Raw genomic sequence first — 24,998 nt, forward strand, 5'->3', positions numbered from 1 at the left:
ATAAATAATTTTAATTTTAGTTGTTATTAGTTTTATTTAATATGTTGTATATTTTTTATGATTTTTTAATATGTTATATATTTTTTAATATTTTATTATTTAAAATATATTATATTTTTTAATATTATTTTATTTAATATATTTTTGTATATTTAAAATTTAGATAATTTTTTAATGATGTTAAGCAATTATTTTTTTTAAATTAAATATAAAAGTAACTTAATGACATTTAAGATATTTTTTTTGAATATTTGTTTTTATTTTAAATACTTAACTTTTAAAAACTAAAATTTGAAACCAAATATTAAAAAAATTGTTAATAATATTAAGTTATAATTTATGAAATAATATTATTTATTTTGTGTAAAGGAATTTACTATTAACAACACGTAATAATTTAGTAATAAAAGTAGTTGTTAAATTAAAAACAACATAATACATTAATGAACAATGCAAATTAAATTAAAGAGACACATAAAAAGTAAAAATTACATTAATCATCTACTTGTTTGTATGAGTAGTGACTGACATTCTCGTCTGTCGTTGTTTCAAAGGATTAGACATAAAATGTGGATCTAAATATTGAGGTCATTTGTTTTCGCTTCCGAGGGAATGAAAGTGATGTTGATAAACTTTAAAAATGTTTTCCAATTTATATACAAAGTCAACAAAATCATCATAATTTAAATTGCAAAAAGTACACATTACAATCGCATGCGAGCAAGGAACTCGAAGTGCTTGAAATTATCTACAATCACACAACCATTCATTTAATTTGGAAGTACATGTCATTACTCGTCGACCAAGTTGCGTATTTATAATTCCTTGAACCTCAAACTTCCCGGTTTCAAATTTTAGTTTTTAAAATTTAAGTATTCAAAATAAAACAAATATTCTAAAAAATATATTAAATGTCATTAAGTTACTTTTATATTTCATATTTAAAAAATAATTTCATAACATTATTAAAAAATTATCTAAATTTTAAATATACAAAAATATATTAAATAAAACAATATTAAAAAAATATAATATATTTTAAATAATAAAACATTATAAAAATATATAACATATTAAAAAACCATAAAAAGTATACAACATATTAAATAAAACTAATAAAAATTAAAAGTAAAACTATTTATTTAATAATTAAATAAATATATTTCTTTAAATTTTTTTTAAAAATTAAAACAAAACATAGTAAAATAAAAAATAAATTGCATGAAAAAAATAATTACGACTTCGAAGTCGTAATAATTAAAAAAAATGGGTATTACGACTTTGAAATCCTAATACTTAAAAAAAAACTTTTACAACTTCAAAGTCATAAAAAAAAGTTACAACTTTAAAGTGATAAAAAAAAATTATACTGAAATCTTAAAATTATTTATGACTTTAGTTAAAAAAAATTTTAAAAATGGTGACAGATGTTATAAGTTACCCTTTTGGTTAATAATTCAAAAACAATCCCATGTAAAATACCGAGAGAAAAAAATAGCCTTGTTGGTAAAAAAGCCAAGAGGGACCGGGTTTTTATTTTTTGGAATGTGTATTTGGATATTACATAGTATTGTTTTGCTAATGTAGATGATATCATCTACTCTCTTTCTTTTAACTTGTTTTTCCTAATCCAAAAACAAAATGTAAAATTAAACTCATGAGTTAATGTTAATAAACATAGATCTCTCCTCTGAATATGAAAAGTACAAACTATTGCATTGCTGCATTATTTTGCGTATCCCATGCATGAGGCCCATCACCCTTCTCCAAATAAAGAAGACACTTACATATTAATATATATGGAATGATGAAAGACAGACCCATAAACCCTCTAACTTTGATCACCAATACCGAAAGTTGTACGGTATACTATGTTTGATAGAACAGCAGCAGCAGCATTAGACACCGTCAAGTGATTTGGATATTGCAGTGGAAAAATCTGTTGATGATCTTGGAGGAGAAGACAGAAATGGTTTTGGTGGCATTTCCAAGGAATCCACACTACCTTCCAACATGTCAATGACTCTACTTATGGTAGGTCTATGAGAAGGAATTGTCTGAATGCACCACAAACCCACCATAGTCATTCTCTTTGCTATCTCATTTTCCTCACCGGACAATATCCCACCATCCAGTCCCAAATCATTGCCCTGCTCAAGCTTCTTATAAATAACCAATTGTGGGAAATATATCTCACTTGAACGACTAGCTTCAATGTCCATGTTCTTCTGCCCTCCAACCATTTCTAGCAGCATCATTCCATAGCTGTAAACATCAGACTTGTGTGAAACACCTCCAAAACTTTTACTGAACACTTCGGGAGCCACGTACCCTACTGTCCCTCTAGCATTTGACATTGAAATGATGCTTTCATCTCTTGTGCTGAGCTTAGCAAGTCCAAAATCCGATATCTTGGGGCGATAAACTTCGTCCAAAAGGATGTTATGTGGCTTAATGTCGAAATGCAGAATCCGAGTGTTGCATCCTTTGTGCAAGTACTCAAGTCCTTGAGCTATGCCTATTGCAATCTGGTGCAATCTCTCCAAGCTCAAGGATGGGGTAGTAGTTTTGCTTTCAGCTGATGCTTTCTTGTGAATGTACTTTTCAAGTGAACCATTGAACATGAACTCATAGATGAGAGCTTTTCTGCTTCCATCTAGACAAAATCCAAGGAGAGAGACAATGTTGACATGGGATGTTTTGCTTATGCTAGCAACCTCATTGATAAACTCTTCGCCATTCTCTTTTGACTCGTTCAGTATCTTCACTGCCACTGAGCAGCCATTCAGTAATTTTCCTTTGTATACAGAACCATAACCACCTTCTCCAAGTTTAATTTTCAAGGAGTCAGTCATTTTCTTGACATCAGAGAAACTGTATCTTTTTAGACCCATAGAACCTTGGCTTTCAAGGAAGGCTTCTATAACTCGATCATTCCTTTTTATCTTACCAACTTGTATTAACATAAATTTCCAAATCCTAGCTTTGTTACGGCATATGATGACAGCTATTAGAGGTAGTGCAAATCCAGTAGCAACGAAACCTGTTAGTTAGAAGAGTTAGGGGTCATTCAAGTCTATAGTAATTGTTTGCTAATGTGCACATCCATACCATACGTACGCTTGTAAACTCCCTGGGGAGTTTTATTTAATAACCAATCTTTAAAAAACAAAATTTGTACCTAAAACCAGCTTCAACACTCTGTTCTTCCTTTGATCTGCCATGAAAAAACATACATCATCACTGTTAAATTGCACGCTTTCAGAACTTTACATTCTCTATTGAACAATTGCAAGTATGACTTTGCCATAGGAAAACAAATACCTGAAAATTTGGCATCATGAAAAAGAAAAACAGTGGAATTTGATAATTTAATTTTAGAGTGTCCAGGAGCTGATGATTATCAGTTTGTACCCTTGCTAAATGTTTTATTATATTTATTGATTTCTACACCAATTCACATACACGACTTGAATAATTCTGTCCAAATGAACTACTAGAAATTAGCAAAGGGAGTGACCAGGATATTAAGAAACACAATTATAACTATTATGTTTTAAAATGTTCAATCCATAATATAGCTAAATTCAGTGTTACAATTTTCAAATATAATCCCGTGATTGATTCTTGAACGTTATCTGATATCTACCTAAACCACACCAACACGTGGCCTACCATGACGCTGGAAGGCAATGGTTACTGAAAAGTCAACAATTGCGGAAAACAAGCAGAAAATGTTGCGTGTCAGTTAGTCATGCCATGCCATGCGTGCTCTTTAGCCAATGTCCTCTTTTTATTACCTGTTTTTTTTTCAATCGTCTTTAAACATAAAAAATACTACTTGATAGTTGTTGTTGTTGTTATTATACACGGTTGTTAATGTTTATACTTGCACTTGCATACACATGCTGCACAAAGTATACTTTTTTAGGAAGAAATGGGGTTCCCGGTTAGCTGGATCTATCCAGGTCAACTTATGATGCTAGAAGTTGATGTGTGCCATAATATTTCTACCCATTTTAAGTAACAATTATTGCAATGAAGAACCCGTATATTCTAATCATGTCGATCTCTGTCTCATGACACACATGTCGAATTAATTTATTTCCCTCACTATACTAGACACTAAGAACTAAGAAGTCAACATTAACAGGAGAAAATTAATAAATTATTACTATAGTTTACAAACAGAACACAATGGTCCGAACCAGAAGAGTTTGTACTTTGTACACGAGACAGTTTTTATGTGCAACGTCGAATTCATATTTCATAGATGGCTTTTATATACATACAGTGACGGTGGTCTCTTGTGGTATTAAATGCTAAATGAAAAGAGCAATTGGATTTTTCTGAAGGATGATTTTAATGAAAAAAGCTGATGATGGATTTGACTCTCCTTCTACCACCTTTGAACTGATTTCCCGAACTCTCAACAAATCTCAATATTAATCTTCATTTCATTCAACACATCATATCAAACCTATATATAATCTTGTTCAGTTCTTCATCACGTGCCACACTTAAATGAACAAGATAAGAAAGCAGGAAGAAGTGACACAGAATCTCCTTCATTATTTATCTTAACCTTTATCAAAAGTATGTATATAGAATGAGTTAAATAACTTGTGCATAAGGCCATAATGACAGAAACATATTCAATTTCAGAAATAAGAAAGAGAGAAAAGAAAACATACTTTTGTGAGTAGAGCAGACTGAAGCATGAGCTCCAGCGGAGCAATAACAAGAGAACTGAGGCGAATCATTCTCATTGGTTCCACATGTTCCTCCAGAATCCCTGCATGCAGTGCACTGAGAACTCAACTTTGCATCGTACCGCACATCAAACCCTTTCTCCAGCACCCCAAGTCCACTTTCCCAAACAACACCCTGGGAAACTTGCACCTGAAGACTAACCCCACAGTACTTGTGAAGGTCTGGGAACTGGTTCAGCTGAGTTCCATTGACCACATAGAAAACATGTTTACTAGTATCATTCTGGCACGTAAAAGTGTTTCCCACAACTGAATTAATCCCAGAAGGGCATTTGTAGAATACAATGACATTCTGAACGGAGGGGAGAAAAGTGAAGGGACTGACACTCAGAGAAGTGTTGGTGAAATTGGAAGAGCAGCGATCATAGACAAGGTCCGTTCTCACCATTCTCAAGGTGGAAGCCGTTTGGTTAATGTTTAGTACGTTGAATCTTTGGGAACCAACTTGAACCGAGGTGTTTTCATTGTGCATGCACGTTAGCTTGAACCCATTGCGGCCACAAAACTGAGGTCGGTTCCCTCCCCAGAAAGGATAGGATATGTTTCTCAGAGTTCCACAACTGAATGATATTTGGCTGCAAATAGAGTACTTGTGGTTTTGTAATTGAGAGTAGGATTGTGGCAAACTTGTTAAGAAGAAGAAAGCAAGTGTGAGTATGGATGCAAACAAGGAGGAACGAGTGTTCATTGTTGATGGAAAGCTTGTAGGGATTTTAATGGCGAAGTCTGCAGCCATGTTTTTTTGTTGAAAACTATATATATTATATGTGACTAGTAGGAACTGACAAGTGACAAGTTTCTTCACTTTCTTGGTTGCTTTAAGGAAATTAAGGCAAAACAACAAAGCACGCGGTTGTATTCACTATGAACAACTGTTCTATGTTGATTTGAAAATTCCACGCGATATGAGTCGTTTATATATAGTATTATATATATTAATATTTGAAACGAGGACGGATAAAATAATTTCAGTGGAAACAGAACACAAGTATCGATCATTTGACTTAATTAGAGAATCACAGCAGAACCTCTAGCACACGGGTGGGTAACTTTTTGGGGCATAGGCAATTTACCCGTGCATCACACGGGACAGAAAAAACAGGATATGTGCAACCTTGGAAAAATGACACTGTCATGTACCGTGAAAAATATCTAAAGAGTTCCAAACGGAGATTTCAGTCTTTTTCATTCTAAATATCGTTAAGAAAATATTCAACGTACACGTCCTTTATTGGTGTAGAGAAAGAACAAGGAGAGATATAGAAAAGAAAAGAAAAAATAATTAATATGATAAATAATATAATAAAAATAAGAAATAAGAAAGAAATGAGATAAAAGAAAAAAAAAATCACTTGATGATAATCTCATTACTTTATTTGAGGGAAAAAAGGATATAGGCAGAATTTACATTTCACCAGTATTTAATTAATTAATATCCATTGGACTAGATCTTGTGTAGACCTCGATTAACTATTGGATAATAAATAAATGGTTAAACATAAGTTTCATAAAGGTCATTTCATTTAGGATTAATTCAAGAAATTAAAAGGAACGACGGCTAAGGATAAACATTCAAGCCCAAAAAGTTAGGCCCAATAGCCGGATTAGGAAAAAGGATTTGTTATTGATCTCATTTTCATTGCTATCGGCTCCTAGCAATGGATTGATTTTTTTTTTCTTTCAAAAATATCCCTTTTGACGGAAACTTCATTCTACTGTAGAATTATACAATAGAATTATGTTTCTATTGTTTACCAAAGAAGTGTAAAAAATAAATAAATAATAAAAACACGATTATGTTATACAGTTGTATGAAGGAATCAAGTTTTTGTTATTCACATAGAGGGTGTGAAAAAATAAATAATGAAAGAGTAAACTATATTTGCAGCTCGAAAAAATGCATAATGAAAGAGTAAATTATATTCGCACCTCTTGTGTTTTTTTTTTAAATTGCATCTGATATTCCTCTCGTTTTTTACATTATTTTTATCCTTCTTTTGTTAACATCGTTAACTAATATCAATTGAAATATGTGCTGAGGAAATTGTTCTGACATCTTTGTTACACTCGCACTTCCTATGTTTTTTTCAAATTGCATCCGATACCCCTCCCTTTTTTACATTACCTTTACTCATCTTCTTTTAATGTCATTAACTAATGTCAATTGAAATATGTGAGCACACGAAATTATCCTAGTTAAATACTCAATAACAGATTAACAATTGACCCTGTGAATGAACCTTTCTTAATGCAATAACAATTTTTCTTTTAATACTTGACTTTTACTTCATTGTTGGCAACACTTGAAGAAGATGCAGCTCTTTATTAGAACATTATATCAAACACCTAGCCATAAAAAATAAATATTTCAAAGAAATGAGTTAAAAACATAAATGCAGGAACAAAACACTAAAATTTAAAATAAATGACCATATTCAATCAATAGGCATTGCTGGGAACACGTCCAACAATAACGTAGCAACCAAACGACCAAACACACACAAAAAAATTGAACTAAAAAATAGAAGAAGAAGAAGAAGAAGAATGAAGAATGTTAACACATACGTACCAAGAAGGTGAATTCACATTCAACAATACATCCAATTAGAGAAAAAAGAAAAAGAGGAAAGAGTGTTAAAATATTTTCAGGTTGAAAATGATGTCATATCTTTTATGGAGTTAAGAGGAAGAAGATGAAGGTATTTTAGACATAAGTTTTCATTAAAAGTCATGTGATCAACATGTGTCTACTTTCTATTAAATTATTAAATGGTGTTTAAGAGAAATGAAGTTTGGGTATAATGTGAACTAAACAATTAAGAAAGTTTTGTAGGATGCAAAAAAGGAGGGGTGTTGGGTGCAATTTGGAAAAAACACAGGAGGTGCGAGTGTGAAAAAAAGATAAGATATTTTAGACATAAATTTTCATTAAAAGTCATATGATTAACATATATCTATTTTTTGTTAAATTATTAAACAATATTTAGGAGGGAAGAGATCTGGAAATAATGTGAATTATACAATTAATTTTTTTATAGGATGAAAAAAAAAGAGTGTCAGGTGCAATGTAAAAAAAAGGGAAATGCAAGTATAATTTACTTATAATAAAAATATGATTTTGTTATACAATGAAAAAAAAATTATATTTTCAATATTTTTTGAGGGAGTGAAAAAAAATTATAATTTTATTGTATTTTCAAGGATGGAAGTGAGTAATTTTCAAGCATGACATTGTAAATAATAAAATGAAATGAAAATTAGAATTTTCCCTCACTAAGAGCTTTGGCCATTAGAGAGATAGAAAAGAGAGGATGAAAATAGAAAATAACTAAAGGATAAAAGTTAGTAAGGATAAAATAGATAAGAGTGGAACATAATGAAGGATAAGACTGGTATAATTAGGGAATGAGTTTGAAAGTGATTAGGTAAGTGTTGCCCATTTAATAGACGGAGAAGTGAAGGAGATGTTCAAAACTGAATGGAAAAGAGTGAAGGATGCCATCACTTAGAAGAATGCAGAATAAAAGAGAAGGAAAAAAATAGTAAACACACAAGTTAGTTACATGAGTCACCATATAAGTCTTCAAATATATTGTTCCCAAATAATTCTTCAAAGATTTTTTGTTCGTAGTCATCAAAAGATTTTGTCACCAATTTAATCTCTCGAAGATTTAATTTGTCATTAAATTGGTCTCTCAAAAATTGGTTAAAAAGCTGCAGAGGAAATTGTAAATTTAAACCTCTAAATGAACTAACAAAAACTAAGATTTTTATGTATGGCTAAAAGAATAGGTATCATCAATCCAAGTCCCAAATACTCCCTTCCCTACGCTGTTCGTGTTATGTACTGAAATGATTAAAAGGCATTGGTGAATTACCTTTCAAAAGGGAAAATTGTTATATAAAAATTCTCCGGAGTTCTAGTAATCAGAAATTAAGAATCAATCAGAGCTACTAGTAGTGGTGCAAATATCCACTTGGGTTTTGGTAGGACTAAATATGAATGGCTTTGGTGGAATTTGCAACTGATCTATGCTTCCTTCTAACATTTCAACCACCTTACTCATAGCAGGCCTGTCAGATGGGATTGTTTGTATGCACCACAATCCCACAATAATCATTTTCTTACAAATTTCATTTTCATCTGTGGTCATACCTTCATCCCATGCTAAATTGCTTCCCAACTCAACATGCTTGTATATCCAATCAGGAAAATATGTCTCACTTGAATGACTTGCTTCAATACTGATACTTTGCCTTCCTCCGACCATTTCCAAAATCATCATTCCATAACTATAGACATCAGACTTATATGACACCCCTCCAAAGTTTCTGTTCCACACTTCTGGAGCTATATACCCAACTGTCCCTCTAGCACCATACATAGATATGATACTTTGTGTATTTGAGCAGAGCTTAGCCATCCCAAAATCAGAGATTTTGGGACAGAACTTTTTGTCCAAAAGGATGTTGCTTGGTTTTATGTCAAAATGTAATATCCGAGTGTTGCACCCTCTATGCAAGTACTCCAGTCCTTTAGCTATCCCTTCAGCAATGTGGTGTAATCTTTCCCAACTCAAAGGTGGATTGGTTTCCAAATTCTTGTTGTGTATAAACTTTTCAAGGGATCCATTGGGCATGTAATCGTAGACAAGTGCTTTCTTCTGGCCTTCAAGACAAAAACCAAGGAGATTAACAATATTTACATGGGACGTTCTACTGATGCTTATAACTTCGTTCATAAATTCTTCCCCGTTCCCTTTGGAAGCATTCAGTACCTTCACTGCCACAGGAGAGTTGTTGCTTAGATTTCCTTTATATACTTGACCATAGCCACCTTGTCCCAGTTTGGATTGAAAAGAATTGGTCATTTTCTTTATCTCTGAATATGAATATCTTTTTATGGGAAGAGGTCCATTACTTCTTATGAGGGCCTCAATGTCTTGATGAATCTTTTTGACCTTCCGGATTTCTGACACAATTGGTGATAATTTTCGTCTAAAACTGTAAACTAGGATGCATATCAGCAGTGCACCAATTCCTCCACCTATTATTAAACCTGTAAGCAAAAATAGAAGGTAATTCAGCTATTGTAATCCTTGACATGAAGGTTCTGAAATTGATGATGTTTATATGCTATGATTTATTTTAACTTTTAGATTCCTTGAGATAAATGATAACAAACCACATAAATAATTCGCTCTTCAATATAAACCAGAACTAGTAACTACAGATGAGTCATCTTATCAGTAATTTAAAACGTAGGTTGTCTTGGTACTTTATGTTGTTTTATTGCAACCACAAGTTCCATTTTGAGTACAACTTAGAATATTGCAAATGCACAAAACCAGGCATAGAAAAAGCTACACATGCATGGACATACATAGACGTTAAACTCTACTAACAATCACGTTAACCAAGAAATATAATTCAAGACATAAATTATACCTATAATTAACCTTGACAAACCGGTTCTGCTTCCCCCTCCCCCTGTTATTAAAACAGAACATAATCAGTCAAATAATAAAACACAGTGATAGTCTTGTAGTAATTTGTCAAACATATATACCTTGACATGTATTGCTTTTTGTGGTGCCATCCTTGCAAAAGCACAGCGTCTCCTTCCTGGTGTTACTGTAACCACAAGTTCCATTACTAGCCTCGCACTCGGCGCAATTCGTAGTTGTTTGCCAATCAAGCAAGAAGCCTTCATTCATGGCCCCAGCAAACTCGTTGATCAAGCCGCCATCATCATGACTTGTGATCTGATCCTTCAACACTGCCACCACAACTTTTTCCTGACAGTCGAAACCTTCGGTCTCGTTCCCCATCAGAAACACAAAAGACCGGTTTGCCCCAGAACTTAGACACTCGATAGGAGGCACACCAGAAGAAGGGTAGTGAGTGCAGTTGTAGTAAAAGTTGAGGTTTGAGTTCAAAGGGGAGTGAGAGAGTGGTAGGTTGCCCAAGGGAAAGCTGTGAAGTGCCCTTGGACAAGTTATGTTTGCAGTGTCAAAATCAACGAGCTTAAGTCTATGGTTTGCATAGTCTATGTCTTTTACGTAATAGTATTTACCTGGGGGTGGAGAAAAAATAGCGTTGCCATTGTCATCACAAAAAAGCCCAAGTTCTTGGTAACCGCAATATTGATCAGGAAGGGAACCTTGGGAAAACCAAAATGGGTAACTGATCTTAGGTCCATTTTTGCAGCTGTTAGTAGGACAGGATGATGTGTTGTTGTGGCTTCCGGAGGTAGTATTAGTAGTGAAAAAAAGAAAAAAGGCAAAAAAAAATGCAAATTTGAACATTGATCAGGAACAAGTTTGGAGATATAATCAATTCTGTGTTTTGAAGAAGAAAAGGGCGAGTTTCAATTTATATGTGACGATTATGAGAATTTCCAACCTTTTGGGTAGGAAGGAAATTTCTCGCAGCCACCAAAGGGGAAATTAAACACGTTACGTGAAAGACACGATACAGGGCAGAGATTGGTCCATGACTTTAATGTTCGTAAAGGAGAAGGAGGAGAAATCCTTGTCATGTTTCGTATTTCTCCAGTTCTAATGTTCGCATTCACATTCAATGGCATGTCTTCATATTGACTAAAGATATAGTATATACAGCTGTTCTACATATGGTTTGCTACAGAATTATATATGGCTGACTTTAATGACGTATAAATTATCAAACAATGACTTTAGTTTTGTGCATTCCATTTCTACGTATCCTTCTAAAAGTAAAAGTTTTGCTCAAATTTCCACATTAAGTTGTTATCATGTGTTGCTGATGTCGCGTATTCACTTGTAAGTTACTGTATTAACAATTTCTTCTTTATGTTCTGCAACTGCCTTTCCTTCAAAATCACTGAGAAAAATTTTCATTAACCACAATTTTCTTTGGATCAATTTTCATTTGTTACTTTTTTTTACAAAAGTTTAGGTGAGTTTGATTCGAATGACTCATGAAGATCAAAACATGTTTTAAGGTTCGACATACTTATAGATCATTCACCCATAAGATTTTCACATTGGTGGGATTTGAATATCCTTATGATATATGAGTATGATCCTTTGACAATTTCCATTTGTTGTTATGTGTGAATAAAATCCTCCCACAACATTTGCAAGCTAAAAGTAGAAAGGGACAAGACGCAAATCAAAACCCAAAAATGCATAAAAGTATAATCAAAGGATTGGACCATTCATCATTAATGTTTCATGATTGCTGAAATTATGGTAGCAACATTGGCACAGTAAAGGCAGGTTGCGTTTTTTGCATAAAGAGCCATCCCTCATCTTTGCACAGATCCTTGAAATGTGCCTCATAATTCGTTACGCCTAACTAGAAAGAGAGAAAGAAAAACCTAATATTGTCTCAATCTGACAATTTATTTATTCTTACATGAGTTTACAATAATTCATGCATATTATTTAATAAATTTTTTAACCAATTGATTTAACTCTTTTGACAAAAACTAGTTAGTGTAACTAATAATAAGAGTGGTAACAATATTTCAAGCGGGAGACTATTAGTATTAGCTACCAAATGTAACTTTTAAAAAGACTTCTTTGGAATTGGATCAATTTCATTTGTTGTGATGTGTGAATAGATAGTCCCAGAACATGAACATTTGCAAGCTAAAAGCAGAATGAGACTCTTAAATCAAATCATAAACAAAAAATGCATACAGTATAATCAAAGGATTGCATCATTTATCTTATCACTATTTATAAAGCATCATTCTGTTTCGTGATAGCTGAAATTATAAAACATAGCAACATTAGCCCAGCAAAGGCAGGTTGCATATTTTGCAGAAGAGCCAGGCCTCATCTTTGCACATATCCTTGAAATGGGCCTCATAATAAACTACGCCTAACCAGAAAGAAAAGAAAGCCCAATATAAGCCAAGGCAGGCTGGACACAGTTTATGTAATGGGCCAACAAGACTTCACACACTAAGTCACTGAACCTAATTTGATTCTTCAACTGTTAATTCGTATTTACAGCTGAAAGTCAAAGTACTAAATAATTTTCCTAATGCCACCTTGCGGCAGCATCAACTGAGGGGGTTATGTCACTGTCCGATTGTGAATCTGAGAAGCTGTAAGGTATGCCGCCATTCACGAATGATGTTGTGCCAAATGTTCCATTCACTTGCCAGTCGCTGCATCCCATTTGTGCATTATGGGTTGGTACATAGTTACCAACTTCGGCAGATTTATCACCAAAGTAGTCATTCTGATCATATGCTATTAGTGATGCCTGATGATTGTTTGGAAATTCCTCCAAGGTTTCACCTATAGAGTTTGATTCATATAAATTAATTACTGCCACTGAATGAAATATGTTAATGTCACGGTGAATTTTAAAGTGAAAGGATTTGTGATTGTAAAATAATTTTGCTACACATTGATTAACTAGAACATACCTTGGGTTAACAGAGCCGCATCAATTTCTTCCAAGTCATTCCATCTAGCATATGCTTCTCTCACCAATTTTTCCATATAGCTCTGCATATAATGAATTATTGGATCAAAATCTACACATATATAGTAAAGTTAAATCTAATGTGAGGAAATTTTGAGTATAAAGTTACCCTAGTCATGTTGCTTAGCTCTCTGCCAGGAAAAGTTTGGCCGTTGATATCAGCTCTAACCAACTGGCATATGGAATTCAGAAAGACGGTAAAATTATGCCCACGGTACGCGTAGTATTTGTTGCCCTTCTCGCAAGTCTTTGCATGCTTGATTGTCACATCCCACATTTTATCTGACATCCCAACGCCCAAAATCTGATTGCAAAACCATACAAATTAATAAAGACCTTATTTATCCATATGATAATTACCAATCTTAAGTTTATTTTATATCTCTCCCTATTTATTTCCTTTATAATAATCATTATGTGTATACACTTGGCGTGAATCTTTTTTAATAGTTCATCCTTTTATTTTCCTTATGTTAGAATGGGCTTTAAAATACCGAAATATATCCTAAAATTAAAGTGGTCAAAAGATTATATAGATTAGAATTGATATTTGCATCATAGATAATTACATATGGACAAATGAATAGATAATATCCATTGATTAACATCAATTAAATTTATATAAATATATTCCTCTTTTAGGAAATCAATGAATGAGAAATGAATGAAATTTTATATTATTCTCCTTTTATCTTGTTTATTGTTTTCTTTATAATCTTTAATGGTGTTTTCTTAGGAGTATAGTAACATAGTTTCTGTCCTCTATCACCTTTCCTGTTTTTTCGTGACTTAATACAAAGAATTGAGTAATAAAAATATAAAGATATATACCTTTTTGAGCCTATGGAAATCAACAAAGTATAACTTGAGGAAGTCTTGAACGCTGTTTATCCCCTCTTTGGACAATTTTTTGTGGAAAGCTCCGTCTTTACCAATCTTCTCTAGGCGCCACACTTCGTCGTTGAGCATAGGTGGGTGATGTTTCTTGTACACTTCAAATGCATGAACAAAAAATATATAAATATTCTATTTAGGACAACAACAAAAATTACAACATTAATAGTAAACTTTCATATCCACCAAATTTTAGATGTCATGAATTAAAAAAAAAAAAAACTAAAAAATTCATCAATATTTTGTTTTTTATTTGAATGAAGGACCACTAGGTACGTGCTTGACCCTGTCTTTGAAACCATTGACCCAGGACCCTCCCCAAACCAGCAGATTGCCAAAACCGGAGTAGAAGTTGGTATAAATTGCAATGAAAAAGAAAATGTAAGACCTTGTACGCGTCATTTTGTCAATAGGTGAAAGTTTTATTATGAGGGTTTTCTTAAATTCACACTATGTATTATAATATTACTTTGGTGGAGGGACCACGGTTCATGGTTAAGCCTCTATCGGTGCTAAGCAAAGCTCTCAATTACCTGTATGTTTGACCACCAATCACTTTCCAGACATCATAAAAAAAATGACTAAAACAAAAGAAAACAAACAAATTAATTAAAAGGGATCAATATTGCTTGCGGGAAAGGGTGAAAATGAAATGCCCCTATCTTGTAGAAGTTGTGGCCAATGTACTTTTCCACTACTGTAAAGTACGAGACATTGATCTTAATAAATTTGAAGTCACAATCTCCTAAGAAATTTAATATAAAATGGTAATTTTACAACAAGGCTTTAATGTAATTTTTTTGGACTGTTCCAATCTTAAACAGATTATAAACAATTTATAGAAAAAAATTCCAAAAGATGATGCTTAAACATGCGAGAAATTTTTTTTACCACGGTATATTTTCACTTTAAATTTTCTAGACATAAAAATCAATTTCTACGTAGTAAATTATTCCAGAAACAAAGGCGTTAAAATTTTATTAAGGTGAAAATATGTTGGTCATTACTCTTTCTATTTTTCTCTTTATAAATCAGTAACTCATCACTTGGACATATTAATTTATCCCCCACCAACCATTTTATTTTCTCCTTTTTCTTCCAGGATTCACATGGCGCGCATGCAACTTGGATTAAATTGAAATAGCATTAATTGGCACTAACTGATAATATTGTATAGGCGTTAGGTGTATATTCTGCAGTGATTCACTGACGCAACAATATTAGACTAAATAGGTTGACTGGACCTACTTTTCTTTCTAGAGAAGAGAGAAGCCTTCTTCAAATCATTATTTTGACAGTAATATAAGTTTTTTAACATATATATGAGAGATGAAAAGAGAAGATTGATATAAAAGGAAATGAAACACTTACATTCACCACGGTGATCCTTAACAACAAATGGCTCAGTGATTCCTTCACGAATTCGAACAGTTTGATTACTCCCAGGAGCCACCCTAACTGCAACTCTGAACTTCCTGCTTCGTATCCAACTAGAGTTATCAGTGAACTCAATCTCTTCAATTAGTGCAATCCCATCTCTCATGGTGAGATTCAATTCTCCAGTGAGCAATGGCCTCTTCCCAGTTCTCTCCTTCACTATGTGGTTGTTGAACTCCTCACTCGTCCATGAATATTCTTCCTTGTTGTTGTTGGGAGCTGGAAAATCCCCATCAAGCACCACTATCTCTAGCTTTATCGGGTGGCCCAGACTAGTGGGAACCGCTACTACTTCACCGCCACTTTTGTCAACCAGAATCACGTGGATGGAATTCCCATCTATGTCCACTATTCTGCTTCCCGTGAATATAGGGACCGATAGCTTCTTGCTGAACACCAGTTCATACTTTGATTCTTGCTCCATTGATGCTGCTTCTATCCTCAACGAAGGGGACCTACTTAATATTGAACGTGGCACACTAAAATGCCTCATCACTCTCTCCATCTCTTCATTCACCTGATCATCGATCACAAAAAATCAATAATAATGTTTATTTGGTTAATTAAGTTTACTACTTTTGATCATCACTTACCACTCTTCTAAGCAAGGGCTCCAAGCCTGAGAAAAGGTTCTGCAAGTTTTTCACCATCACCACTTCTCCTATTACCCTGTGTCAAGAAGATTGAAACATTGGTTTAATTAATTTATAACAGGATACGATGAAATGAAAATATATAACTTAATTGATGAAGCTAGCAATTAAGTGAATTGGTTAAACAGAACATACGAAGCAAAAGAAGGTCTTGGTGTAGTTCTCATCCGTTTATCGCCTGGTGGCTTATTATTGTTGTCTTGATCAGAATCATCAAAAAATCGTTTCGCCGCCATTTGATTGATTTTTGGGGGACCAGCTGGGAATATTATGAAAGAGGGTGATCGATCGATATCTTAATGAGGATCAGTAGGAGAAGGTGATTTTGCATTTTATACCAGAAATGAAAGAAGGTTCTTGGAATTTCGGAGGAAATATCCAAGCAACTAGGATGTTATAACCAAGAAGCCGTATCCTATATATGATGTAAAAGACTTAGACGTCAACACCCATCCAAAGTCAACCCGCCAAATCTTTATCGTTCACTCCGCGGTGATAAAAGCTATGTTGGACCCACAATTAAATCAAGCCAACAAAAAATTACATCTAGTACTGTACGGATTATGATTAAAAAAGCTTTTCGTATATTCGTAATATCCAACATTTTCACTATTTGGAACATTTTACTTCAAGAAAAAAAAAAAAAAACACACCTCATTCTTATAAACATTTTCTATTATTCAGTTTTATAATTTACTTTTTCTTTATTTATTCCCTCAACGTCTCTCATCTTATTCGAAACTCTCTTTTTTTCTTGCTTTCTTCTAGTTATAAAAAAAAAAATTCTCAAACTACGTACGTATGACATCATTTAAAGACAAAAGTACAAGACCCATATGAGCGCCAACGCAACACTAACTAGTGGTAAGCTTAACGAGCCAAAGCGCCGTCGAGTTCGGAAGAAAAACAACTTGAGTTAAACTTGAAAGTTAAAGATTTGTTATATGATTGTTTATTCCATTTTGTAATCTAGTAAAATTACTGTAAAATACTGCTTTCTTGTTAATTAGATTTTGTCATCTAACAGTTTGCTCAAACTACGCGCTTCTAGGAAGGATCGAAATGGTCCTGAGGGCCCTCGTCATAGCGGCCAAGCTGACTTGTAATAACTTGTAGCAGCAAATGAATAATTGTTTGAACTTTGAACTATTAATTCAAGGTGACACTTTATTAGCTTATTTGTCAGCCATTCGCATCTTTCCCAATATATGTTTTTATATATACTATATCAAGAGTTGAAACTATAGTTTGTGGAATAAAAAATTATTAGACTCAAAATTATTTATGAACGAGTAGTAAAAGATACCATTCATTCAAAATTACTCTTATATTTAATGGAATTCGTTCGTAATAATTTTAAAATGAATAATAAAAGTTTGTTATAAGATAATCAAAATCAACACAAGTCTATACTCTACTCGGTTGTTGAAGTAGACCCCAACAGAAGTGATGTATCATATATGCTTTCTATCTACCTACTGGGTTAAGAAGTAGGCCCTAAGTTGATTCAATTATATTACTAATTGGCCAGTGTCGCGGCAAATGAGGTGAGAACGAAAAGTGAGTGGCATTGTCGTTAGTCCAATTATTTTATTTTGATGTTGCACTTGCACACACGAAGTTTGGCCGCTCCTTCCTATTTCCATGGCAGCCTGGGGCAACGTCGTATTCACTTTTCTTGAGCTTCATATCAATCCATCAAAGTTTGGCCAAAAGTGTTCCTAAAGAGATTAATTTTTTTAGTTTTGACAATTCCTAAAGAGATTAATATGTGTAATAATAGTCTTATCAAACAAATTTCAAATCCGATTTTCACATTTAAGATTAGATTTTAACACTAATTATTAGTTCGTCAATCGAAAGGATGATATACTTGAAATACTTGTCAAAAGTATTTCAACACTCAAGTCAGATTCTAACCGAGAATAACAAATAAGTATTTTAATGTAATGAATAATGTTTTATCTCCATATTTCTATATTTATATATACATTAAAGGGCTTTTGGATCTATGAGCCCTTGTACATCATTATCATATTAGGTAATACCTTATAATTACTATTAAGGATACTCTTGATAGCTTTAACCGACTTTACATAAGATAATTACATTTTATTGCCTTAATTACGAGTTTATGACTTTTGAGATATTCAAGTTCCCCTGACTGAGTACCTAATTTGATTCTACCTAGGGTCATATAGGACATAAGAGGTATTCAGGCCAAGTACCTGATTATGCCAAAGGTTGTGTAGAGCATAAGAGATATTTACGGTAATTTTGCTTAAATACTTCACTATATCACTCTATTTAAACTTTGATATGTATAAATGAGGGAGAAATGATTGAAGAAACACAAATCAATTGAATTGCACTATCTGTTTTACTGTTTAAATATTTTTTTTTATAAGAACCTTGCTATATAATTATATCTATATAATATTTTCATAAGAAAAACTTGTTATAAAATGTACCGTTAATTTATAGTATACAAATGAATTTATGATTAAATACTTCACTAGTAGTACTCTATTTAAACTCTGATCTGTATAAAATGATTAAATTTAAAAATAAAAAAAAAACATGAACAAACACGTACAAATCAATTAAATTGCATTATTCGTGGAGCAAACCTCAGCAATCTATCTAAAGCCTGCGGCATGAATTTTCTTGCAAACAGGTGGCAAATATTGGTGGTCTTCCCATTGTAGAGACATGTTCTGCCATGCCTTAGCCTCTTCAAAAAATCAACAGTTACATGTTGTCTCATAAACCTTGCAGGATGGGCTCCACCCCTTGACCAATCTACAAATGTCAATGTTCTGTTAGAGTTCCTCTTCCAAAACTTGATACTAACAAACGTTGGCAAGTAGTGCTCATCACCATAACATCTATTCTTGCAATACTTGTTGAACAAGGGGAAGTATTGTTGGTCAGAAACTATGTCAATGGCAAGGGCACGGTCTATTTGAAACCATTGTGACCCCTTTTTCCATTGAGAAAGGTTAACTAGTGGCCTCATTCTGGGGCTGTACCTGCCTCGCCCCACTGCACCTGGCATGTCATAGGCTTCCACAAAGGTCTTGGTTGAGTTCATAAGATAGTTATAGATGGTTGAGAAATTGAACAAAGGAATGCATGATTCTGAGAGAAGAACAAAATGTTGATTAGAGAAATCGAGCAGTGCATTGGCTAGTAGACGTCTCTCTGCCCCTACAATGTTGAAGTCACCCCATCTTACCTCCTGCATCATCACGTTACAAGAAGAAATCAAATAGAGAATTCTCAAATCCAAACTCGCGTGTGAATTTCGTTCATAGACAAGTAAATCAGGTCACTCACTCTTTAGCTAGGACATCTAAATTGTATTTGATTTCATTCCTATTTGTATTTCTTCTATTATAATGAATGGAAAATGGGGAAGGATCCGAGTAAGTCTTTAAACTTACTCTTGATCTTGACCGTTCAAATTATTTTCATCTACCCGTTCATAAAGATTTACTAAAACTTATCATGTGAGATGATTCTGCTTCTCTTTCCTCATCTTCTCTCACCCGTTTACTTTTTTATTTTTTATCGTTCCTATGTCATGTGCACACAGCTTCAATGTCCCTAACAACAACCCAACACCGATGGTTACAACCAGCACAAGAAGTCAATAACCACTCTGAAATTCATTTCAATAATCACGTCATAAGTCCCAAATTTAGCACAAGCCTAAGGCCAAAGTTCAATTTTTAATGGGGAACAAACACCCAGTTACAAATGAAATCAAGCAGACTTATATTCCTGCAATCCACAAATAAAGATAAAAAATAAATATGAATCAAAATAGTGCAACTTCCACAAACATAAAGCAAAAAAATATCCTCTTACAAAAGGATTTTTATCAGTTAAATTAAGGGTTTGTCTTTTATAAAAACAATTATCTTACAAAAGGATTTTTACTATGGTTTTTGGTTCCTTCAATGGTGATTATAGAGGAATAGAAGGGTGCTCGAAAGGTGTGCCAGCAGGGAAAGAGGAACAAAATTAGGGTACTTATTATTGGGAGTAGGGGGAGCATGGGAGAAACGAGCGTGTTTCAAAAATTCCTTGCTGCCACTATTGTCTATGAACGTGTTTCAAATGTGTGAAAGGTGAAAAGGAGGAGTGCCTGTGGAAGAAGATGAGAAATTCAAGTATGGTATGCTGAGTCTGCAAGGGTAGAATCATTGCACTTTGATGTTCTCGTCGACCGTCGTTGTCTTCATTCAATGTCACTAGTGGTTGCATTGGTGTCACTGTTGTTAGCTCATTTGGCGTTGGTGCGCTGGTTGTCATCACAATGTGGTGGCTCATTGATGTCGTGCGGTGGGTCGTCGTCACAGTGTTGCGCCGGTGCGGTGGTTCCTCCACGCGGGGATGCTAGTGTCGTAGAAAGAGAAAGGGAAAATGATAAAGTACCAAAGGAAGAAGGATAAATTAGGAGGGAAAGAAAGAAAAGTTTAAAAAAATAAAAATCAGTCTTTGATTAAAATTTTGAAAAATCTAACGGTCCTAATTACGTACATACCGTGCAATCCCTCCCAAAATACTCATCTCGCACAGTGTCTCTCTCTTTGAGAGGACGCACGTGAGACTTGGCCTACTCTCTCACGTGACCTGGTTTAGTAAATTATTATGAACCGTTAGATGAAAATAAGTTGGAATGTGAGGATTAAGAGTAACTTTAACGACTTACTCCAAGTGGATTTTTCCTCATGAAAAATATAAGTCACTTTGGGTAAAAAAAAAAGTCTAAGCTCATGTTTGGATTCAACTTGGATTTTACAAAATCACATTAATGTAATTTAAGTTAGTGTTCACATATTTAGTTCTATGCTAATTGTGGGACTAAAATTGATTTTGGGCATTGGATAAAAAAAAGTATATTTGAGGTTTATTGCTAACTTTCAAAATTAATTTGTTTGAAAAATCAATTTTACAAATAATCATCCAAACACATCTGATTTAAATGTGTAAATGGGTCAATGGGAAAGTGATTTTCTTGGGCTTTGGATAGAGAGTGAGGTCATGTCCAACAACAGACTAATAATAATGTGCTTAGTTTGAGGCCCAAATTTCCATGAGGTGCAAAAGGAGTGGAATCAAAGAAAAGTATTGACGGTTTACTTTAACATTTCAACTTCGGAAGCAACCAACAAGAACAAGGAAAAAACTTGACATTCCAATGATTCAGGGGAGATAGTTGTTCAGGTTTCTTTTACCTCATTTTGCAGTAAATTATAGTCATATAAAAAATGGAAAATCTCACTTTAAGAACATATGGATGACCAGTTGACCAATAACTGCTGCACTGGAAATATCATAAATTTTCACATTCTTGAATAGATTATTTGAAAAGCCATTATTTATAATTATAGGCAATGCTCCTTTGTAGTCTTAGCTGGTTGATCTTTCATCAAAGCCTCCTTTTGCAAGAACTCCTCTAGTGTTGACCGTGAATGACTTTTAAAATAAGGTATAATACGTTACATAACACTCATAATAGGTCTAATTAGATTCCTAAGAGAACTTCAGTTCAGCGAAGATAATAAGCGTTTGATCATTCAATGTAGGACAGATTCCAGTTACTACACAAACGTTTTATTAACTCCTCATCATGAATTTGTTAAAAATATCTTATAGTATGTAACCCAGTAAATATCAAAGCAAATAGTATTTGTACTCTCTTTTTTCTCTTGAAGACTTAAATGGCCGTTGTAAAAAACAATACGGTGAGGAAACCATTTCATAAGGCGTTTATTAAGGCGTTCCTCGTGTTTGACATCACAATCAAAACTGGTTTCTTTGTGCTGTCTCATTCAAGCCCATGAAACCTCCGAAGGTTAATGTAATTGGAAAATATTGCACTAAATCCAAAAATATAGGGGGGGAAATCTGTTAGTTTTGAGGCAAGGTCAATTATAATTCTTGCACTTTGAGTACGTTAGCAGAAAACAAAAGTCAAGTATATTTTTTTGTTAAAAAAAAAAAAAAAAACTTGTACAGATTTGCTGATTACCACATGGAAAATTAGAATTTGGGTTCTCTTGATGAAATAAAAAGACAGGAAATGCAACATAGCCAAATACAAAATGGTTGATTAATTAGGAAGTAAAGAGACACACTGACCTTGCTTGGTATTCTGCGGCCATGAAACACAGAAGTTTGAGGCACAGTGTCATTGAAAGAAGGAAGTGAATGGACATAGATGGAATAGAAGGCTTCATTTCCTTTGAAGAATCTCTCCCACAGTGGAGCCAAAAGGACAGACCCTTTTGTCAAAAACATGAATGCAACCTTTGGGGTGTGATTGTAAGGAAGTTCCTTAATCATAGGAACCATAGAAGCTCTCCACAGCAACTCTTCCTCTGTCATGTCATGCATAGCCGCTTTGGTTGGCCTCAAGATGGAATGGATGGTGACTTTTGTTTGATTATTTAACGCAGAGATGAGAATGGGATCAGAATGAGGAGACAGTGATGGAAGGAAGAGTTGGTGGAATTGAAAGTTGAGGGACAAGTTTTTGAAAGAGAAAGTGATGAGGGTGATTCCAATGAGCAACCCTGAGGCAAATACAAGAACATGAGAGAAGAAGAAACTGAACATCTGTGATTGAGCAGCGAGAGACCGTTCTTGCTGCTGGTGGTTATTATTCTTCATGGTGCTATGCTATGCTATTGGATCGATCATGGATGATGACCAACCAGAAATTAAATAGGTGGTGTTGTAGTACTTAAATTGATCTCAAAATTCATCTATTCGTATACAGTACTCTCTCGCCCATTTTGTTTGACGCAACTTTTTATGTTTTTCCATTTATTTTACAGTACATGAACTAATTAAGCATTCAATATTTTTTTTCCTGTTATATTCTTAACCATTTATTGTGAAATGCAGATAAAAAGAAGAAATATAAATGAGAGAATCGGATCAATTTGTAATAATTTTCATCAATTCTAAAATATTAACTGTATTTCTTAATTTGTATATGAAAAAATTAAATGTCAAATAAATTTATAAGCAATTTCCAAGTACAGAAAATAAGAGAAACACTGAAACACTACTTCTATTTTTAACTCATACATTTAATTGACTGAAAGTATATTTAAGCTACAACAAAATATTAAATATTAATAATTATATATTAATAATACTAATAATTTAATATTTAAAATATTAAATAATAAATATAAATGAATAAAAATATAAGCAATTAACGTATCAATAAATGTTAACCGTTTAAGTTATTAAAGTATCAATATAGATTAACTTTTGATTATTAATCTACATTTATTAATATTAAATAACTAATGTTAATTTAAATATTATATTTATTAATTCATATGCATTAATGTTAAAAATTATCATTATATATTTATTAATTTATTAGTTTTCAATAAATTTGCATTTCTTAACTAAAAAATATGAATTCCTAATTTATTAGTATTTAAAATTTTATTTAGGATAAATAATTGTTTTGGTCCCTGAAAGTGTGTAGTGTTTGATCAATTTGTGCTTGAAAGATAGAAAAAATAAAATTTAGTTTCGAGAAATGTAAAAAGTGAGACAAATTTATTTCACCGTTAACTTTTATTTGTTAATATTAGAAAACTCGCCTACTTGACACGTAGGGACGAAAATGTCACAGAATTGTTGTTCACACGAACATATGTATTAAAGTTACAAACAAATACATCCTTAAATTTAACAACTTATTGATATTTTTGTCCTTCAATTATACAACCTACTTACACGAATATCCATAAAATATATAAATCTAATTATTTGACATTAGTAACAATATGCATGCACCAACAACACATTAGAGTTAAAAGTTTTTTATTTTGTTATTACATAACCTAAAAGTATAATGTGTCATTTTTTTCCTTTAACGTGTATTATAATTATATAAGTGGTTACTAACTAAGCAAGAAAACTATAAAGCATCATAGTTCCGGTTAATAAACCTCTCATGTTTGTTTTCTTCTATTTATAGATGGTCCATTTAAGATTTGATAAATTAATTTTTTTATTTGAGAACATATTCATGTCTTATCTCCTCATTCCTCTATAATAAGTTAATATTATAAATAAGAGAAACTAAGTAGAAGGAGAAAATGAAGCACAACTTTGAGAGTGTGTAATTATGTTAAAAAGTGTGTCAATTACTTCTTTAGGTGAAAAGAGAAAATATGAAGCATTTTTGAAGAGAGTGGACAATTGAAATTATATCTCTTTAACTTATTACACATTTTTTATCCTTTAACCAATACATAAGTGGAACAAAGTTGACTATAATTAAGGGGTAAAAGCATCTAATACATTATAATAAATATTTACAATAACAAAATAAAAAACTTGTAAGTCTAATGTGTTGTTAATATATGTATCTTGTTACTAATATCAATTAATTAAATTTATATATTTTATAAATATATTTGTCAATCAGTTGTATAATTAAAGGCTAGAAATGTCAATAAATTATTAAATTAAGAACATATTTGTCAATAATTTTAGTTTATATATCTATGTGAACATCAATTTTAGAATATTTTCATTCATATATGTTATATAAGCGAGTTTTCTAACGTTGGCAGACAAAAGTTAATGATGGGAGGGTTTGTAAGTGCCACACTTTTAGAATTAAAAATGATTATTTATCTCGATATATTAATATTTCATATTATTAGTACATATTAATAAATATAAATTAAGTTACACGTAGTGTCGA

The 24,998-nt window shown here is 32.8% G+C and overlaps 4 protein-coding genes across 4 annotated transcripts; all 4 read right to left on the bottom strand.

The window, feature by feature from the left end:
* Nucleotides 1-1,662: 1,662 nt before the first annotated feature.
* On the bottom strand, nucleotides 1,663-5,653 carry LOC114423863 (LEAF RUST 10 DISEASE-RESISTANCE LOCUS RECEPTOR-LIKE PROTEIN KINASE-like 2.1). Its single transcript, XM_028390767.1, has 3 exons — nucleotides 4,695-5,653; nucleotides 3,182-3,217; nucleotides 1,663-3,043 (listed from the first exon to the last, which is right to left on the bottom strand). The coding sequence occupies exons 1-3, from the start codon at nucleotides 5,506-5,508 to the stop codon at nucleotides 1,899-1,901; spliced, it is 1,995 nt and encodes a 664-aa protein (XP_028246568.1). The 5' UTR covers nucleotides 5,509-5,653; the 3' UTR covers nucleotides 1,663-1,898.
* Nucleotides 5,654-8,378: 2,725 nt separating this feature from the next.
* Nucleotides 8,379-11,130, bottom strand: LOC114422452 (LEAF RUST 10 DISEASE-RESISTANCE LOCUS RECEPTOR-LIKE PROTEIN KINASE-like 2.1). The gene is made up of 3 exons (XM_028388810.1): nucleotides 10,342-11,130; nucleotides 10,221-10,262; nucleotides 8,379-9,831 (listed from the first exon to the last, which is right to left on the bottom strand). The coding sequence occupies exons 1-3, from the start codon at nucleotides 11,078-11,080 to the stop codon at nucleotides 8,714-8,716; spliced, it is 1,899 nt and encodes a 632-aa protein (XP_028244611.1). The 5' UTR covers nucleotides 11,081-11,130; the 3' UTR covers nucleotides 8,379-8,713.
* Nucleotides 11,131-12,429: 1,299 nt separating this feature from the next.
* LOC114421209 (protein SAR DEFICIENT 1-like) lies at nucleotides 12,430-16,599 on the bottom strand. The gene is made up of 7 exons (XM_028387043.1): nucleotides 16,379-16,599; nucleotides 16,184-16,259; nucleotides 15,525-16,107; nucleotides 14,091-14,251; nucleotides 13,369-13,563; nucleotides 13,201-13,282; nucleotides 12,430-13,069 (listed from the first exon to the last, which is right to left on the bottom strand). The coding sequence occupies exons 1-7, from the start codon at nucleotides 16,477-16,479 to the stop codon at nucleotides 12,807-12,809; spliced, it is 1,461 nt and encodes a 486-aa protein (XP_028242844.1). The 5' UTR covers nucleotides 16,480-16,599; the 3' UTR covers nucleotides 12,430-12,806.
* Nucleotides 16,600-18,688: 2,089 nt separating this feature from the next.
* LOC114424691 (glycosyltransferase BC10-like) lies at nucleotides 18,689-23,024 on the bottom strand. The gene is made up of 2 exons (XM_028391546.1): nucleotides 22,397-23,024; nucleotides 18,689-19,484 (listed from the first exon to the last, which is right to left on the bottom strand). Exons 1-2 carry the CDS (start codon nucleotides 22,925-22,927, stop codon nucleotides 18,843-18,845), a joined length of 1,173 nt encoding a protein of 390 aa, XP_028247347.1. The 5' UTR covers nucleotides 22,928-23,024; the 3' UTR covers nucleotides 18,689-18,842.
* Nucleotides 23,025-24,998: the final 1,974 nt, after the last annotated feature.

Source organism: Glycine soja, chromosome 8 (assembly GCF_004193775.1).
Source record: "Glycine soja cultivar W05 chromosome 8, ASM419377v2, whole genome shotgun sequence".
NCBI classification, from domain to species: Eukaryota; Viridiplantae; Streptophyta; class Magnoliopsida; order Fabales; family Fabaceae; genus Glycine; species Glycine soja.

What these genes read in the sequence shown, in the direction of transcription:
- LOC114423863 (XM_028390767.1), bottom strand. Translation starts at nt 5,508, where the DNA reads ATGGCTGCAGACTTCGCCATTAAAATCCCTACAAGCTTTCCATCAACA. An exon ending in AGTCTGCTCTACTCACAAAA is followed by an intron (nt 3,218 to 4,694) that starts GTATGTTTTCTT and finishes TTTTCATGGCAG; the next exon opens with ATCAAAGGAAGAACAGAGTG. An exon ending in AGTGTTGAAGCTGGTTTTAG is followed by an intron (nt 3,044 to 3,181) that starts GTACAAATTTTG and finishes TCTAACTAACAG; the next exon opens with GTTTCGTTGCTACTGGATTT.
- LOC114424691 (XM_028391546.1), bottom strand. Translation starts at nt 22,927, where the DNA reads ATGAAGAATAATAACCACCAGCAGCAAGAACGGTCTCTCGCTGCTCAA. An exon ending in GCCGCAGAATACCAAGCAAG is followed by an intron (nt 19,485 to 22,396) that starts GTCAGTGTGTCT and finishes GTGATGATGCAG; the next exon opens with GAGGTAAGATGGGGTGACTT.
- LOC114422452 (XM_028388810.1), bottom strand. Translation starts at nt 11,080, where the DNA reads ATGTTCAAATTTGCATTTTTTTTTGCCTTTTTTCTTTTTTTCACTACT. An exon ending in AAAAAGCAATACATGTCAAG is followed by an intron (nt 10,263 to 10,341) that starts GTATATATGTTT and finishes TTTTAATAACAG; the next exon opens with GGGGAGGGGGAAGCAGAACC. An exon ending in TTTGTCAAGGTTAATTATAG is followed by an intron (nt 9,832 to 10,220) that starts GTATAATTTATG and finishes TTTTGCTTACAG; the next exon opens with GTTTAATAATAGGTGGAGGA.
- LOC114421209 (XM_028387043.1), bottom strand. Translation starts at nt 16,479, where the DNA reads ATGGCGGCGAAACGATTTTTTGATGATTCTGATCAAGACAACAATAAT. An exon ending in CCAAGACCTTCTTTTGCTTC is followed by an intron (nt 16,260 to 16,378) that starts GTATGTTCTGTT and finishes TTCTTGACACAG; the next exon opens with GGTAATAGGAGAAGTGGTGA. An exon ending in ATTTCCATAGGCTCAAAAAG is followed by an intron (nt 13,564 to 14,090) that starts GTATATATCTTT and finishes TTTTGCAATCAG; the next exon opens with ATTTTGGGCGTTGGGATGTC.